General features: G+C 43.0%; 1 protein-coding gene across 1 annotated transcript in view; it reads left to right on the forward strand.

Moving 5' to 3' along the window:
- Positions 1–3380: 3380 nt before the first annotated feature.
- Positions 3381–16153, forward strand: part of ARHGEF28 (Rho guanine nucleotide exchange factor 28) — a 130700-nt gene continuing 117927 nt past the window's right edge. Inside the window, exons 1-2 of the mRNA XM_063320101.1 lie at positions 3381–3427; positions 9723–9766. Coding sequence (XP_063176171.1) covers positions 9734–9766 — 33 coding nt within the window. The 5' untranslated portion in view covers positions 3381–3427; positions 9723–9733. The remainder of the gene's footprint in view (positions 3428–9722; positions 9767–16153) is intronic.

Raw genomic sequence — 16153 nt, forward strand, 5'->3', positions numbered from 1 at the left:
ACAAAAAGGGTTTGAAATGGCTCTAACAATGCTTGTGCAACACAAGCACATCTTGCCAAATACTTTATTTTGATTTGCATATGTACTTGGGCTCAGGGTTTGTGTGAAGGTAACAGTTGTGATACTGAGCTGAAACATTCTCAGGTTGCTCTGGATAACCACAGTCTGCCTTTCACTGGCGTTCCATGGTTGGAGCCTGTAACCTGAACTACTGAAATACTGCAAAACAAAGAAGTCAGAAATCCTATGGAAAAACATCAGATTTTATAGGATACTGCAGTTTATGATTTAAAATATAAATTTGGGAGCTACCGAGAAAACTTTTTGTGAAGATCACACGCAATTTACACTTGAAAAATAGGCAAAACTAAAGAAATTAAAAAACCACCCCACATGTAGTTTTCAATACTTCATTTACAACCCCTTTAAAAAAGAAGGAAAAGGTGTATAAGAAATGTTAAAACACTGTGTTGTAAAAAGATTTGAGTGTAAATTGTGATTTTAATCCTTATCTACTAAGCTATTTGTAGCTATGGCATATTCTGATGGCAGATGGCTTCAAGTGGTTTGTCTTCTTTTTCTTGTTGTTAGTGTCTTCAACGAGAGTTACTTTCCTTTCTGGATCTTACTGTACCACAACTTATAACACCAGCTTTGGTCTTCAGGCAAGGATTATTTCAGTATTTTTCTTATTTTAGTAAGCATTTGTTAAGACTGTTATTTTAGAATTCCCCTTGGAGAAGTTTCCCCAAGCTGTGTCACCTGGGAGACAGGAGGGGTGAGAGGCAGAGTAGGAGCAATAGTCGTAAGAAAGAACTGCGTAGTAGTATTATTAGTAAGACCAAGAAACCACCTCACTGCCTCTTTGCCTATGATGCTTTCCATTCTGTAACATTACTTTTTGCATGCGTACGTTGAAAGATAAGGATTCATCTAAACATTTAAATTCTTATTAATTAAGGTAGTAGTTGGCAGATCACAGATTCTTTGCTTTAAGCTGTTTTTAATAACCAATATATTCAAGCAGAAACTGTTCCGCACATCATGAAAAACTGAGTAAACATTACTCAGCGACGCATAAATCCTGGGCAACAGTCATTACTTTGATGCCAGGATGACCCGTGTGATCCGAAGACAGCCTCTGAAATGTATGTGTTTGTTTTTTTTCCTTTGATATTTGAATATGGTCTGGCAAAACATATTGCATGCATAGTCCCAACACGTAGAAAAAGCTTACCTAAATCCTTGTTTGCATTATGGAAATGCAAGAGGCAGTTTCCTCTGGAATTGAGGTCTAAGTCAGTATCTTAGAGTAATACTACACAGTGTTGGAAATTATGTAAAGTAAATTACAACTTTTAATGAGTTATTTGAATAACTCTTTCAATTAGGAAAATTTGGAAAGGTGCAGTAAGATGGTTGCAAGCCACCCCTAACCCGGCTGCACCCCGTCAGCCGGTATCTCCTATTTTTCCTCCTCGCAAATTTAACTTTCCAAAGCCCTGATGGCAGTGCAGCCAGCAGATGCGTTACCTCGGCGATCTCAGAGTTGTGGACTTGTTCTGACGAGCGCAGCACAGAAACTCCCTGCTTCCTGGTACCCTGCGCAGGTGTTTGTCTGTCTGACAAGCTACCCTCAGCAAACCAATGAAAAGTTTCCAATTCTAGAGACGGACACACGCCATGCAAAGCCATGAAACTTGATGAAACACACCGGGTGATTTTACTGGCTTCTTTCTCTCCTTCAGAGAGGTACCTTCATGACCTGTGCTCTGTTGCAGCAGCCTAATTTACTTCCTTTTTAAAAATGATGGTGGAATTTGCATGTGTTTAGGTGGGCGAAGGTAAGTGAATGAGAGGGGTGTAATTGCGTTAAGAATATATGGTACGAAGACAATAGCTGATAGGCTTGAATTTTTGATTCTGAAAAGTGAGTCAGGCTGTGATGCCATGCTCTTCACTGGGAGCCTTCAGCGTATTTACCAGCTTGGCTACAGCTTTTCTATTAGTTGAATATGTAGGCCTTTCAATATTAGTTAAGGAAAATGTCAGTCTGAATTGTGTTGCTGTCTCCTAGTACAACTTTTTTAAACTGTCAGCACAGATTATTAAAGTTAATGTGTTTAATATTTTCATCATAAGCGGTTTTCAGTTTAAAACTCAGGACCTGCAAGTATCCTTGTACGTATGGGAAAAGAGTACAGCGTGGAAAAGAGGCATGGCAATAGAGCATGCTTTCATCTCAGATGGTACTCTCGGAGGACTTGGATAACATTTTTTACTATTGTCTTAGTCAATTTCAAACTGGTAGCATTGCTCAATAAACTAGTACTCAGACCCTACTTAAGCTCTAATTCTGAACAGATCCAGCTCTCGTGTTTTTGCTTCCTCTGATCCCCTCTGTTATCCTCTGTTTCCCCGATATTTGGGATACTGAGATAGACACCTCATAGTGTTCAGCCACTGCTTTACAGTAAAACACTAATGCTTTCATGCATTGCTTACAGCACTTGGGTAAACTTTTTACATCCCGACAGTATTGTGCTAAAATGTTGCTATTACAAAGAAGGTATGCTGACCACCTACAGCAAGCAGATGAATTAAGTTACAGTACAGCCGAGAGGGAGCTTGGTAAATCCCTACCCCCAGTCTGGTACTCAACACCAGATCTTCAGCGCTCTACTGTCCTCACTAGCGTAAAAAGGTTGTCAGAATAGGCTTAGGGAGTCAACATGACAAGATTTCAAGAGTAGCTGAAGTTACGTGCTGTGTACGTGCAGCAGCTGAAAAGCCAAGAGACGCTGTGGTCTGTCGGATCGAAGCATTCTGTCGCACGAAACGCGCCTGGAGTGACGGGCCGGGAGTGTGACCAACCAGCCCCTTGCGTGGGCACTGCCCCGGGGGGCGCTGCGGGCTCCGGCACGGCGGCCCGACGGCCCCGGGAGGGCTCGGGCTACCGTGCGGGGGTGCCGGGGGGGTTCCCCGCGCCCGCCCGCCCGGCTCTCACCCTGCCGCCTGCAGCCACGCTCCGGCCGGGAGAGGGCACCGCTCCCCTCCGAAAGGCGCCGGCCGGGGGCCGGTGCTCCCCCTCCCGGGGCCGGGGCGCTGTCGGGGCCCCGCTGGCGGGTGGGCACCTCGCCTGCCCGCCCGAGCAAAGCGCAGGCCGCCGGCGGGACGAGCTGCCACCCGCCCGGGAGCCGGTCACCAACCTCCCCCTGCCCGGGGCCGTCACAGCGCGGCTTTGTTCCCTCGCCCCGCGGGCGGCCGGGGCCCGGGGGCGGTGCATCCGCGGGGCCGGGCGCGACCCGTCGCGCTCCCGCAGGCGTGGCCCCGGCGGCGGCTCGGCAGCACCGCCCGCCCCCCGCCCCCGGCAGAGCGGCGGCACCGGCACCGGCAGCGGCGACTCGCCCGGGACACCCCGGCGTGGGTAAGGCGGCCGCTACGGAGGGGGGAGCCCGGCCGGCGACACCTGCTGCCCGGCATCCCCCGGCCCCGCGGGGGGGTGGGTGTCCGGGCCGCCGGGCTGGGCTGGGGGCGGCGGGCTGTCCTCCTCCCTCCCCGGGGGGTGGCCGGTCCGGCGGGCCCGGACGGGAGGGGCCCTCTCGGCGGCGGGGGGAGCGTTTCCCCTGGGCTGTCAGTCGCCTTCCAAAGTCCCAAAAGTGACGAGGGGGAGGAATTTTTTGGTTTTTACTTTTTTTTTTTTAATTATTATTTTCTTGTTCTGTCATTATTTTGCCTAAGAGCCGCTCGTGGGTTTTTGTTTTTTTTTTTCAGTTCCATCCACTAAGTGGACAAGGTGTTTGGTTTTAATCATGAAAGCGCTTGCCTTTCTCAGCATGAGAAGTTTTTAACGTACTGGCTTTAACTTCTTTAACAACCGAAAAATGTAAAGGAAATGAAAAATTTTCTAACGATAACGTTCAGAGAAACGACTTTAGAAGCAGTTCTTCGTTGCGTTTTGTTGTGACACTGGTGGGTGCAGCTTTGAGTTGTGCAAGTTTTCAACCTGCGCAGTGATGCTTATAGAGAAATACAGCTCCAAACTCCTTCTTCGTTTTTATGGACTTACTCCTGCCTCTGTATTTGGTCCTATAAAAAAGTGGAGGTAGTTCTTCTCATAAGTCATTATGCGGCACATGAATGCAATAGAAAGCCTAGCAGGTGACACGAGTTTTTTTCTTATGTAGAGCTAATTTGCTCTCTGCTACACTTTGTGGAAGTAAGATTTCAGGAGGGATTTGAGTAAGAGGGATTTTTCCACATAGGTAAAAAATTTACTGTATTCTGTGAATTGGGTATGAAAAATTGGCAGGAGAAAATCTGGTGAAAAGGTTTGAGCACTAAACTGCTTTTCTTTTTACAAAGTGGTGTTTGAATATCAAGTGCAACAAAGAAAGTGATCGTGTAGACGTATCTTAATAATAATCTGCCAGGAAACTCATCTGGCCTTCTCAGTTCACTTGTAAATTAGACATTTCTGCCAACATTTTTGTTATGTAATATCGGGGAGGAGTATTCCTTTTCTCCATATGAAACTGCTGCTGTTATTCAGGACAAGTTCCTGTTCGCCCCCCCAGCAATAATTTCTTTGTGGGGCTGTTTCAGAAGGGTATGGTATGTGAAATGGCCCGACGTGCTTTTTGATCTGAGTAACACCTTTAACAAGAATTTGCACCAGGATATAGGAAGGACAGCCTATGACTAATATAGTGACTCAGAAGATCCAGTTCCAATTTTTGGCTTTGCCAGCCAAAAACCAGCTCTCTGCATGGCCACGTATCAGTCGGTCGGCACCTGCGCATCTTGATTTCCCATTTATAGATGGGGGATACAGTAATCTCAGGGCAGGAACATAGATTCTCTGTGCCTTCTACAAGTAAGTCTTTTAGGTGCTAAGGTGCTACCTAGAACAGCAAGCAGAATTTGTATCACCAGGCATATTTGTGTCGGGGTATTGAAGCTACAGAATGCAGGGGCATTCCTTTTTTTCTCTTCAGTGTTAGCTGGAATGTTACTGCATTGGTAGCATCTTCTCACCCCCATCTCGGGAATGTTTTTGGATTTTTCCCTCAATGTTGTCTGCTGAAATTCTTCAAAAATTACAGAATTTAAAAAAAATTATGGGTTTTCCTACTGACTAGCTGAGCTGCATGGGTTGTATCTTTCAGGCTCAGCATCATTAAGACAAGCAGGTACCACTAAACTACATGTATAATTAAAAGAGGGCCGTGAGGTGGAATTGTCGCCCTTCTCAATCGATGCTGCTTCTATGAATATCAGAATTATATCTAATGACTTTTGGTGTTGAAAGTTTGTTTCTTGCTCTTAATTACGCTGTAGAGTTTGCTGTGCTGTTCTAGCTGTTCAGGAAGGTGGAACGCAAACTACGGAAGTGTTATTAAACGCATAGTATATCCCCTAATTTTGTTCATTAGTTATAGCAGGTTGGTGGATGGCCAAGCCTGAGTGATGCTGAAGCATCACAGATAGCATTGGAACATACATTTTAATGCATTTGTAGAACCAAACGTTTCTGGTCCACTTCTTTGCTACCTTGTCAGTAAACTGTACAGCTGTGCTGTATGAATCTTTAGAGAGTTTGCTTCTGCTCTGGTCTCATGTTCTCAGAGTGCCCAGACTAGGGAGTAGTAAATTCTAAAAGCCATTAAAAATTTAATCATTAGAAAGCTACAATCTCTGTCAAAACGGGCATTAACAGGAGTAAGGGAGGTGAGACAGATGCCTGGCACTGGTATGAAACAGATTTCATTTTGTTTTAGTGACCTTACACATACATTTGGTTTTATTTTCGTCATTCAGTAATGCATACCCCACATTTCACATTTCTGAGTTTTCTAAAATCTAGAGCCCCATTTTATTTTTAGTTGAAATTAAAATGCTACATTAAGAATGTTAATACAGGAACGCATAAAGAATACATTTTGACAACCTCGGGAGCAGGCTTCTGTCTAAGAGGCATTTTTCTAGAGTTGTTTTTGTGTTTTAAAACCCAAATCTATTTTTAAAAGGTTAAAAAATGTGATCCTTTTTTGGAGACTCTAAATAATTTCCCCACTACGGAGTGCAAAATGGCTGTGGCTTTAACAAATTGAAGAGATAAGATAGCCATGAATGGGGCGATGTTTTTTGGAGGAAGATTTAAGTTTCTTTTTGTCTCAAATTTTTGCAAAGAGAGCTATTTTAAAAGGCGTTTAGCTGCATTTCTTCTGTTCACTTGCTTCAAGGGCAGCTAATCAAGGGGGAAGTAATCAACAGCAGTGCAAGCCGCTTCATTATAAATTTAGTGGGCAAGGGTTTATTTTACCTCTCAGTTTGAATACTGTTAGAAGGCAGTAAACAAATGTGCTTGCAAAGCTGCTAGCTCAGGGTTTTGCTTTGTCCCCTCCCTATCCCCCATGCTCTAGGTGTTCAGGAGAGCCAAGTGTAAAAATGAAAGATCGTGTCAAAAACCTTGGCTGTAAAGGTGTAAAACCCTGACTTCAGGAATGTAGTATTTGTGATGTGTGTATTTTGCTACTTCTTCCTTCCATTAAATTCTTCCAAGGTCTTTTAATCCGGTCCAGAGCAAGGGTCTGCATGTAGAAGAATGTGCCACGTTAGACCTGATCGCTGCGCAGCGTGGTTCCTGGTGCTTGGGAAGCTGGGAGTGAGCCTTTAGGTATACATACGTAACGTAACTCGGATGGAATCTGTAAATTCAAAAATACAGTTTGTTTCAGTTGCTGTGCTTGTTGAGAGAATGGAGTGAGCATTATTAATGGAAACTGGCTGATCTGTGAGCACCACACTGGGATCTCACTGTTTTTGAAGGGTATAAAGATCTGAGAAATACAGAGTATGTACAGTAATTTGTATTCGTCTTAGAGGCTGTCCTGGGGGTTGATGCAGCACCTGCCTCCCACAGAATATTGCATAGTGAAAAATAATAAAATGGTGATAAACGTGATGTGTAACACAGTCATCCAGTGTAAGAGAGCTTGGTAGAAGAACTCTTAATATGTGTGTGCTGATAGACTTTTACAATGCACAAGAGGTTTTGCTTAGACAGAGATGTTACATTTCGAAGCATCGCAAATGATGCTCTGGGGATTACTGCCTACCCACCAATGGCCTCTGGGTGCGATGCACCCTTGCTTTCCTGTTGCTCCAGTTGATCAGAAATAAAGATTTAATGTGCTTGTCTTGATGACGGTAATAAGGCTAATCCTCTGTTTTATAGACGTGAGCTTCAGTATGACCATCACCAAAAAGAAATATCATTGCAAAAGAAAGAATTGAGTTCTAAGGCACCTGTGAAGCATCATTGGGGTTTTATTTACATAGCTTGACAGTTTTGACCTTCAGTCAATCACTTTACAATGTATGAAACAGCATTAGTGGTCTGTGGCACAGAGGGGTGGGATTATCATCTGAAAGGATAATATAAGTAGCAGGGTCCAAAGACCTTGTGTTTTGTTGTATTTGAACTGACACATGGAAGAGAAGCATGAAACGTATGTTTTATGCCACTGCTTATACTTCACAGCCATTTGCAAGGCTTGCACAAACTGAGGTCTTGTGCTGCATAACGAGGTGCCGCGAAGGCTCGTTACAGCAGCAGTGGAGCCTGGGTTAAGTGAAGTCCATACTGGTGGCTGCTGGATCACAGGGCAGCATCAAAGCCCGAGTCCTGTCTTCACCTTCTCTTTGTCTTTTTCCCACAATTAAAGGCTTTATTTACAGGGAAGAGGAGAAAGTCAAGTTGTGAGTTGTAAGCCAGGTTGCTGTAGGACCAGGAAGCGTCCTTTTGTTTAGGGAAGTGCTGTTGATACATAGTAGGTGCTAGGACAGCCAAATAGTAGTCACAGCGTGGGCTGAAGGGTCACCTTGTCAACCCGTAGAATTGCCTTTCTGTTGCGATTTAGATCGTGTTTTCCCTTAACTAATTTCTTCAATGTGTACAGGGTAAAATAGTTTGATACCTGACATCTTTTCCATTTAAACACAGTTAAGTCAATACCTGATGTTTTTATTTTCCGTCAGTTTATGTCCTTATTCAGTTTGGATGTGTGCCTTAGAAGAGGGAGAACTATTGCAGGCAAAGGCATTTTATACAGCAGAATAAAGCAGTGGTGTAAAACAGCTGGCTGGCACGTCTCTCCTTTCAGCTAACCATGAAGTGATGCCCTGTATATACATAACCTGTGTGTGGCAGTGAGTTGGTGACAGGTCTGTGATAGAAGTTAATGTGCTTCATCCGTTCTGTAAGGTGACACTTGTGAAAAGCTCCACCTTAAAATACTCCTTGTGGAATTAATGTTACGGTTTCTTAAATTTCTCTTGTAACCCTGTTTTCTTCTGTACAAACAGGGCTGCGCTTCCTGTGCTGCTGCTATTAAGGTTGGGTTCAGGATGCTGCTGCTGGAAACTGCGCAGCTTTGTCTCTGTCTGTCAAAGCGAGACGCCTTGCAGTCAGCTGCAGGATACCTCCTCCCTCTGCAGAAAACAAGAAACCCCTCTCTCTGAGTCTCGCTGCTGCCTAGGCTGGCTGGAGTAATGTTTGCCTTGATACCCTTTTCCTACAATATGAAAACTGGCTTTTTTTTTTTTTTTTTTGGCTGAACATTGTCAGCCAGTGATTTTTGTAAAGGTTTGCCTTGTGTTTTATAATTACACTGAAGTGAAACCACAAGAATGTAGGTACTTGTGGATGTAGATGAATTGATGGGCACCAGGAGATGAGTATGGACAAACTTGTGGTTTAAAAGGAGTGTGTGCTGGGTTGGTGGGTGGGTCATTTTTTTTTTTTGGTTGGTTAAATGCTGTGCATTTAATTTCTGCAGTCTGTAGTCGGGGAACTTCTCAAATCCTGTCTGACTCATAGCAGGCTGTTACCTATGCTTTAACGAGCAATGAGCTGCACAACAGTGGTGATCTTGGAAACTGCTCAGCTGTAAAAACACGACCACGTATGAGCTGAGACAGCCTCCTACTTAAGACAGACTCTCTTTTTTCACAGGCTGTTTCAGCAAGTAGAAGGGTAGTTGTTGAGCCTACCTTGCTGTTTTAAAATGTGGAGTTGCTTCTGGTATGCTTTTCTCACTTGACAGGAACATTATTATTTTTAGAGTATGAATTTTGAGGATGTAGTGAGTTTGAAATACAATAATAGAAATCAGGGTTGCTGTAACGATGGTAATTATAGTAATTCCAGTGATGACTTGTATCAGTAGCTTGCTGTTTAGGGTAGTTAAGGTGACCTACCTTGGGGATATCTTCTGTGAAGTTGCTAAAATAACAGCACTGTATACTTGGGATATGGGTGTGGAGTAGAAGTTGCTACAGCTCCATCTTGAGGTCAAATTCCATTTTTTGCCTCTACAAATAAGAAATGCTGCAATTCCCACTACTTAATTTGCTGCAACTATGAATGGCTCAGCCTGACCTGTTTTGTTTACTGTGTCTATTGTGTAAAAAGCACACAGCATGTTAACTAAGACCAGCCACCCCTCCTCCAGCCTTACACGGGCATCATTGCACCAGCGTTTCCTCATTCCGGGGAAATTTGGGGCAACTGGATAGCCGATAAGTTTAAAATCCCTTCCCCCCCAGCACCAAATTCTGGAGGATGTCGACTTAGTTTGCAGACATGAATGGGGTATAATGATATCAATGCCTCTTGAAGGGTGTGTAATAATTCCACTGGTTTGTTCTGTTTCTAGGTGCTGTGACAATGGAGTTGAGCTGTGCTGAAGTACCTCTTTATGTAAGTTCTACAACGCTAGGCTTCTGCCCAGAGAGCCGCTTTCTTTTGGGTAATGGCTCATTCAAAAGCAGGGTGAATGAAACCAAAAACCATTCTCTGGTTGTCTGAGACCACTGGCTGTTGAATGTTGCTGTCTGATGCAGGTGTGTGTGGGGATGATGGTTGCGAGTACTGTGGCTCAGTTCTCTGAAGTAAGTTTAAAATTATTTCACCTTTATGATTATTCTTTCCTTCTTCAGTAGTCTTAACTGCAGTTTTCAAAAGCAGAGTTACTGCCTGTGAAGAGACACCACTCACTTTTTCTTGCAATTTACGGCTGCTTTTTCCCTATAGAATTCCAAATTACTATTCTCTCCACTTCCTCAAACTGTATATTGCATTGTATTGTATGTCAAAATGGAGTGAGTTGAAGTTTGTCATCAAATGGGATTTTTTTTCTGCAAAACCTGAAGTGATTGCTTAAAATGGGTGAACTCAGACTTCAAAAACAGGTAGGAACAGGAGTGAGGACGTGCATTAAACAAACTTAACTTGCTTGGAGCCTTCAGTGGGATCTTAAGTGTGGGGATTAAAACTTGGACGATCTAGTCACAACTATTAATAAATTATGGTTGTCTTTTTTGGCTGCTTCTGCCGTGGTTTGCAATGAAAATGGTAGTAGCAGGGGTACATGAGTGTTGGTATCTAGGAGTGAGGTGGGAGGGTACTGAATGGTTTTCAGGAGGGTGGTAAAAATTGAAACAAAGACAGAAACAAAACAATTATCTGCTTATTTTGATGAGATGGGGATGGAAATGGAGGAGTAAAAATAATCTGTACCCCAGAGTATTGAAGGAGTGTAGGATTGCTAATGCATCAGTGCTGAGTTTTCATTGTATTTGCCAGTTTGGGAGTGGGAACCTCGGGCTCACAAAAATTAGATGCAATAACTTCAAAGATTGTGGGGAGGCAGGATTTTGTGAGGCTTGCTCATGTGATGGTGGTTGCACGGTACAAGGTTTTAAAAACAAATTTTGACAGAATAATCGAGAGCATGGTGCTAATGAAAAAACCACAGTTTTATCATAGGCAGTTGCATCAGAGTGATCTGATGTCTTCCCACAACAAGATAACTGACCACTTAGAGAAAGGCGGTGCAATGGGCTTAATCCAAGTTGTTGAAAATGAAACATTTGATGCCATGTCTCACAGGAAACTATTCTGGAAGATAAACAAGGTGGAGATTAGTATAAAGAGATAAGGATATATGGATACTGCAAGAGCAGTTATTAGGGTAGAGAGAAAGATATTACAAGTGATGACACTTAAGGGTCATACTTAAAGCCAGTTCTGTTTAATATTTTCGTTATAACTGTGAAAGCTCGATGTAGGCTTGTGAAACCTGTGTAAATCTGTGGACATCATAATACTGGCAGAAGTTTGTTAGTACTGAGGAGAATTCAATTATTATGTGGGAAGACTGAATTTTCCCACCTTTTATTTACTCCAGTAATAAGAGCATGGTACAAAGCTATGCATTTGGGGACTAATACTGGTACATCCCTCAGAACTAGGGACTCGTCAGGTGGAGGCAAGGAGGGCTTGGAATGTATTAGTCACTTGTAGAGTGGTGGATGTAAGGATGTGATTTTAGTTGGGAACATTCACCCTAAGCTTTGCACAGGCAAGAGCCTGTACCGGACCTGAGCTTTGGTAACTTGCTGGTTGTGGTCCACAGCCTCTCACCAACCCAGGTGGGTAAATCCCAGAGTGATCTCCTAACTTGCTAGAAACCTGATGAGAGTGGTTTGGATTGCTGTTAGGCAGTCACCAACTTGTTTTCTTGTGGGTGGGGGAGCAGGTGGAGGTGGTGCCTTTCCTCTGGGTCCCCAGTGTCCTACCAAGCCTGAGGATAGTGGTGAAACATAGACTTCCAGAGACTTGCAGTGGCAGCACCTGGAGAGACTTTCCCTGAAACTAGGACTAGTAATTTTTTAACAGCCTCCTATATTTTGTGTAGGGGTGTGTGTGTGAGAACGAGGTTATGTACAGCTTTCAGGGCTTGTGCGGGGAATAGTAAGGGGTTATGTGAATGCCCCAAGGTGACTGAGAAAGGTTCAAGGTTGTCTCTCAACCCCCATCTAAAACGTGGGGAGGTCTTGGCAGACCTTATACTGATCATCTGAGGTTGATGTACTTGCTCCTTGTGGGTTAGTGTCTGAAAGTGTTGCAGCTTCACAATCTTGTCTGTCACAATATTGTTGCTGATCTGAGGACTTCTCAGTGCATCTGGGAAGATCAAAGAGGTCTGTCCATCATGAAAAAGTCCTTGAGTCAAGGCATTTCTTTTCTCTTAGTTAGGTCCAATTACTTCATCAGTTCTGGAAACTCCTTTCAACTCCTCCTGCTTTATTTGCATGACTTTACCGGAGAGCACAATCAAATCAGCAGTAAATTAGATGTGAAAGTCCATTCTGATTGTGCAGTTCCTTAGTTTTCATTAAGAAGTTCTCTGGCTAGCTGAGCTTGTCTAAAATCTCCTGAACCTTCATCCATAAGCAGGGATAGAGAAAGCATCTCTTTGGAAGACTGAGGGAGCGTAGCAAGTATTTGCAGTGCAATGCATTCAGGTATTTCTCTGATGTGTACCAGTACCTTTTAAAGGGCACAGTGGAACTACAGAATACCCTGTCATGGCAATTGCATACTGTTTGCGTGCAACTTTAACAATGTCAGCATACGGTTCTAACACATTGTTTTTGGCAGGAAAAGTGGAAGTGGTCAAAGTGTAGGAAGTAATCCCTTCTTTCCAGCCTCTGTGAAAGCACAGGTTTTTGTTCTTTGTACTGTATGGTGGACAAAATTAGGATTTTTTTACGCTGTATTTAAACGTGCTTAGCATCTGTGTCCAGTGGATTTTACACTCTCCTTTATTCCAAGAATGTCGGTCTGAGACGCTTGTACTTCATGTCAAATTATCTGAGAATAACTGCAGTTCTGTGTTTATAATACACGTTTTTGAAGATTATAAGCAAGGTGTTTTGTTGACTTGCTGTATGTGAGCAGCTGCTACGCAGCTGGAGGATACATCTCTACAGCAGTTACTCCAAACTGTCACAGTTTGTCAGTACCGAATTTCATTGCTCATCTAAAATAGTATGTGTCATCTGGTCGGCCAAGTGATGGCTGTTTCTTTTTTGTTACGTGAGAGGGAATACATTCAGAAAGCTCAAGGACTTTGCTGGGTAGTGCAGTTTTTGTGAAACATAATTTAAAAATACTCTATGAAATTACTTCATTTCAAAAAAGCATTATTTTGATACACTTCTCCTTATATGTAATTTTTGTGACAGAAATACGGTTAAAATCTTATTACAACACACATAAATGTCATGGTTTAAAAAATAAATGGTAATGAAACAAAATTAAATATTTGAAGCACATGCTTTTCAGTTAATTTGAGGAGCCTGTTTCCGGCTTCTAGACAGCAAAGTACTGTTAAGCACATCATGAAATTACTCCTTATAAGCCCGTCTGATTTTCAGGATTGATTAGCCAAGGTTAAACTGAAACAACGTATGTGTTGTCTCTTCTTTCAGTCTTAATAATACATTGTTTAAGTAAGTAGAACTTGAATTTAAATGGCTTTTGCCCTCCTAAATTATGCTTTTTTTAACTGATACAAATGAAATTATATTTATCCAGTCCTTTCAGTAAGGAGAGCAGCAAGCTGAGTCTTTCCATTTCATGGTGTACTAAACACAGTATATGGAATAAGACCATACTGTCTTCAGGCAGCCACTGGTTTCATCGTAGGTGGAAAAAAGAGTATCCATGAAAGATAAAAGGCAAAATATTTGATCACGAGCTTTTCGGATATTAATGGATTTATGTATGGCAGGTGTTCCTCCTATTGAAAGCAGTTTCTAGTGTGGGAAAACAAATCTCTCATGGAAGATATTTCCTGTGACTGTTTCTTGTTTGGGTTTGGTTTTTTTGTTTTGTTTAAAAGAAATGTTATTGGTCACCAACGTTAATCTTTGACATTGGCAAAGAAATATCTTGCTGCCGCTGGGCAAACATACTGCGGGAGTAGTTAACTCTCAAGAACAAAAAACAAGTAATCTCAGAAGTTTGTAAATTCTTCTCTGCTGCCAGCCTGGTGAATATTTCCCATGGGAGCAGCAGAGACAAATAAAGAGATGCTGAGCCATGGAGGACATCCACAGCAGTCCCCTGTAGGCACCAGAGGGGGCTCATCTCCCAAGGAGATGATGCTGGAGGTTACCTGTTGATTCTGTCTTTCCAAAGGAATACTCGGATGTTAATTCTCTGGGAAGAGGCAGAAACACAGGCTCCTAGCTTCGAAAATAAAACTTACACTTGGTCCTGTACTGTACGTTGCTTACTGATCTCAAAATGCACTTTCCAAAGGTACCACATGCTTCTGCCCACAACCACTGGATTTGTCCTAAAGTGCTGGAGGTCAAAGCTTAATTAACTTGTTTTGTACTTTGCTACACCAAGTCTCTCCCTCTTAAGTGTCTCTACTGGTTTGTTCTTGTTTGGGGTTCGGTTTTGTTTCTTATACTGTTACAGCTTCTTTGGTGAAGTGTATGTGCCAAGGAGAGAGGGGTGCTTATGTATGCACTGTTTAATACCGATGTATTGAAGTATTCCTACAAATGGTGAGGGTTCAGAAGGTGAGGGTAGGATGTAGCACCGAGCTGCTTGCAGCCACAGAGCATCCGAGTGCCTGGAGACTCTCCCACCTCCGATAAGCTTGGCGATGGTCTTTGTCTGGGCTGTGTCTGCAGAGTGCCAAATGTGTCAAGTTTTCTAGCGTTTCTTTTCTCTGACTATTTTCTGTCTAGCATGTTTCCTTTTAGTGGTCTTTACAGAGTTTGCATGGTCATGCCTGTTCTTTGCTTGTCCAGATATTTGCTTGGGTTGATGATGTGCTCTGGGCAATGTGATACTGACTTAATGCTCTCTGTTTTAGGAGCCTATGTTTTCCATCGCTGTAACGATGTCAGTGTCCGGTGATCTTTGTAGTGCACTGTTCCTCACAATGCTCTTTTGTAGTCAGGAGATGTTTACCTTAATTCACAAAGAACCTTTGAGGTGATGTGAGTGCAGCAATGTGCCTAAAATGTAAAAGTGTGGTGAAACACACTGCCTTCCAGGTTTCTCAGATCCTAACCTAGGATGCTGGGATGAGGCAGCACCCTTTTCTGTAACCTGGTTAGAAATTAAATATGTCTGTATGAAGAACATTTTTGTGCATGGTAGTTTGCTTTTCTTTGCTGCTAAGTGGAAACTGCTTCTAATGCAGCTTGCTCATGGCATGTCCCATCAGGGAGATGCCTCACAGTAGGACTTACATATTGATCCAAAAATGAGTAGTTAATCATCTGCCTTGCCAAGCTGTGTGCCTTCGCAGTTCCTCCATGCTGAACTAAGAACTGAGGTGAGAAGAGGGGTGAAAAGGGACAGAATTTTCCATGGTGGAATACAGCTTTTTGGATTTTCTCCTGTTGCCATGTGTTCAGTCTCTTCTAGCCAGCACTTTGTGGAAAGAAGCCAGTTCCTAGCCTGTCTGGCCCATCCTGTGCTTTCACGTTCTATGCCGTTGTGATAGTGTGACCTCAAACAAAAGCTCTGAAAACCAAAAGTAATTTAGAGAGGAGATATTGCTTTATTCAATATTGGGTGCTAGGGGAAAAACCCACAAATCTAGCACACCTTACCGGGGATATTCACCCATTATTTGTACACAAAATAGTCTCATAATTCTGCCTACCTGATACATAACTCCACCGAGGCTTACATATTCATTAGGATGACCAGAGAGCCTTTTTGCACATATGTATTAAATTTTTTTGCATCTGCAAAACACTTCTGTGCAAGCGTGAGTGTCTCAGTGGTCGTTTGGGTAAGGAGATCCTTCCTCACATTATCCCTTTAGGGTATTGGGTCCTCCTCTCAGAGGAGTAAAAGTTTACTGAAAGTTTGCCAAGGTCTTGAGGATAAGGATGTTCCTTGTAGTACCCACAGCTCGGTCCTAATTGGTATAGGAGTACATACTTGATGCATCAGAGAACCTTGAAGAGATTAACTACTTCTTTTTATCCTGTCCTTGGTGATGAGCTACTTCTGGCTGTCTCCTCATTATCACTGTTTTTAACATCAGCTCAGTGGCTAACTACTTTCTTACACAGTAAGAAGGTCAGTAGGAAACAAACAACATTTTAGTTAGCAGATGGGGATAAACGAAGCAGAGGCCTGTCTTTGGTAACAGTAGTGTTGGCCATATCCTGGCAGTCTGTGTGTTCATCCAGGCTGGAACCACTGTCTTGTTTAGACGGTGATTTCAAAATGCAAAAAGAGGAATGTGGTTTAAAATGT

Source organism: Chroicocephalus ridibundus, chromosome Z (genome assembly GCF_963924245.1).
Source record: "Chroicocephalus ridibundus chromosome Z, bChrRid1.1, whole genome shotgun sequence".
In the NCBI taxonomy this organism is placed as follows: Eukaryota; Metazoa; Chordata; class Aves; order Charadriiformes; family Laridae; genus Chroicocephalus; species Chroicocephalus ridibundus.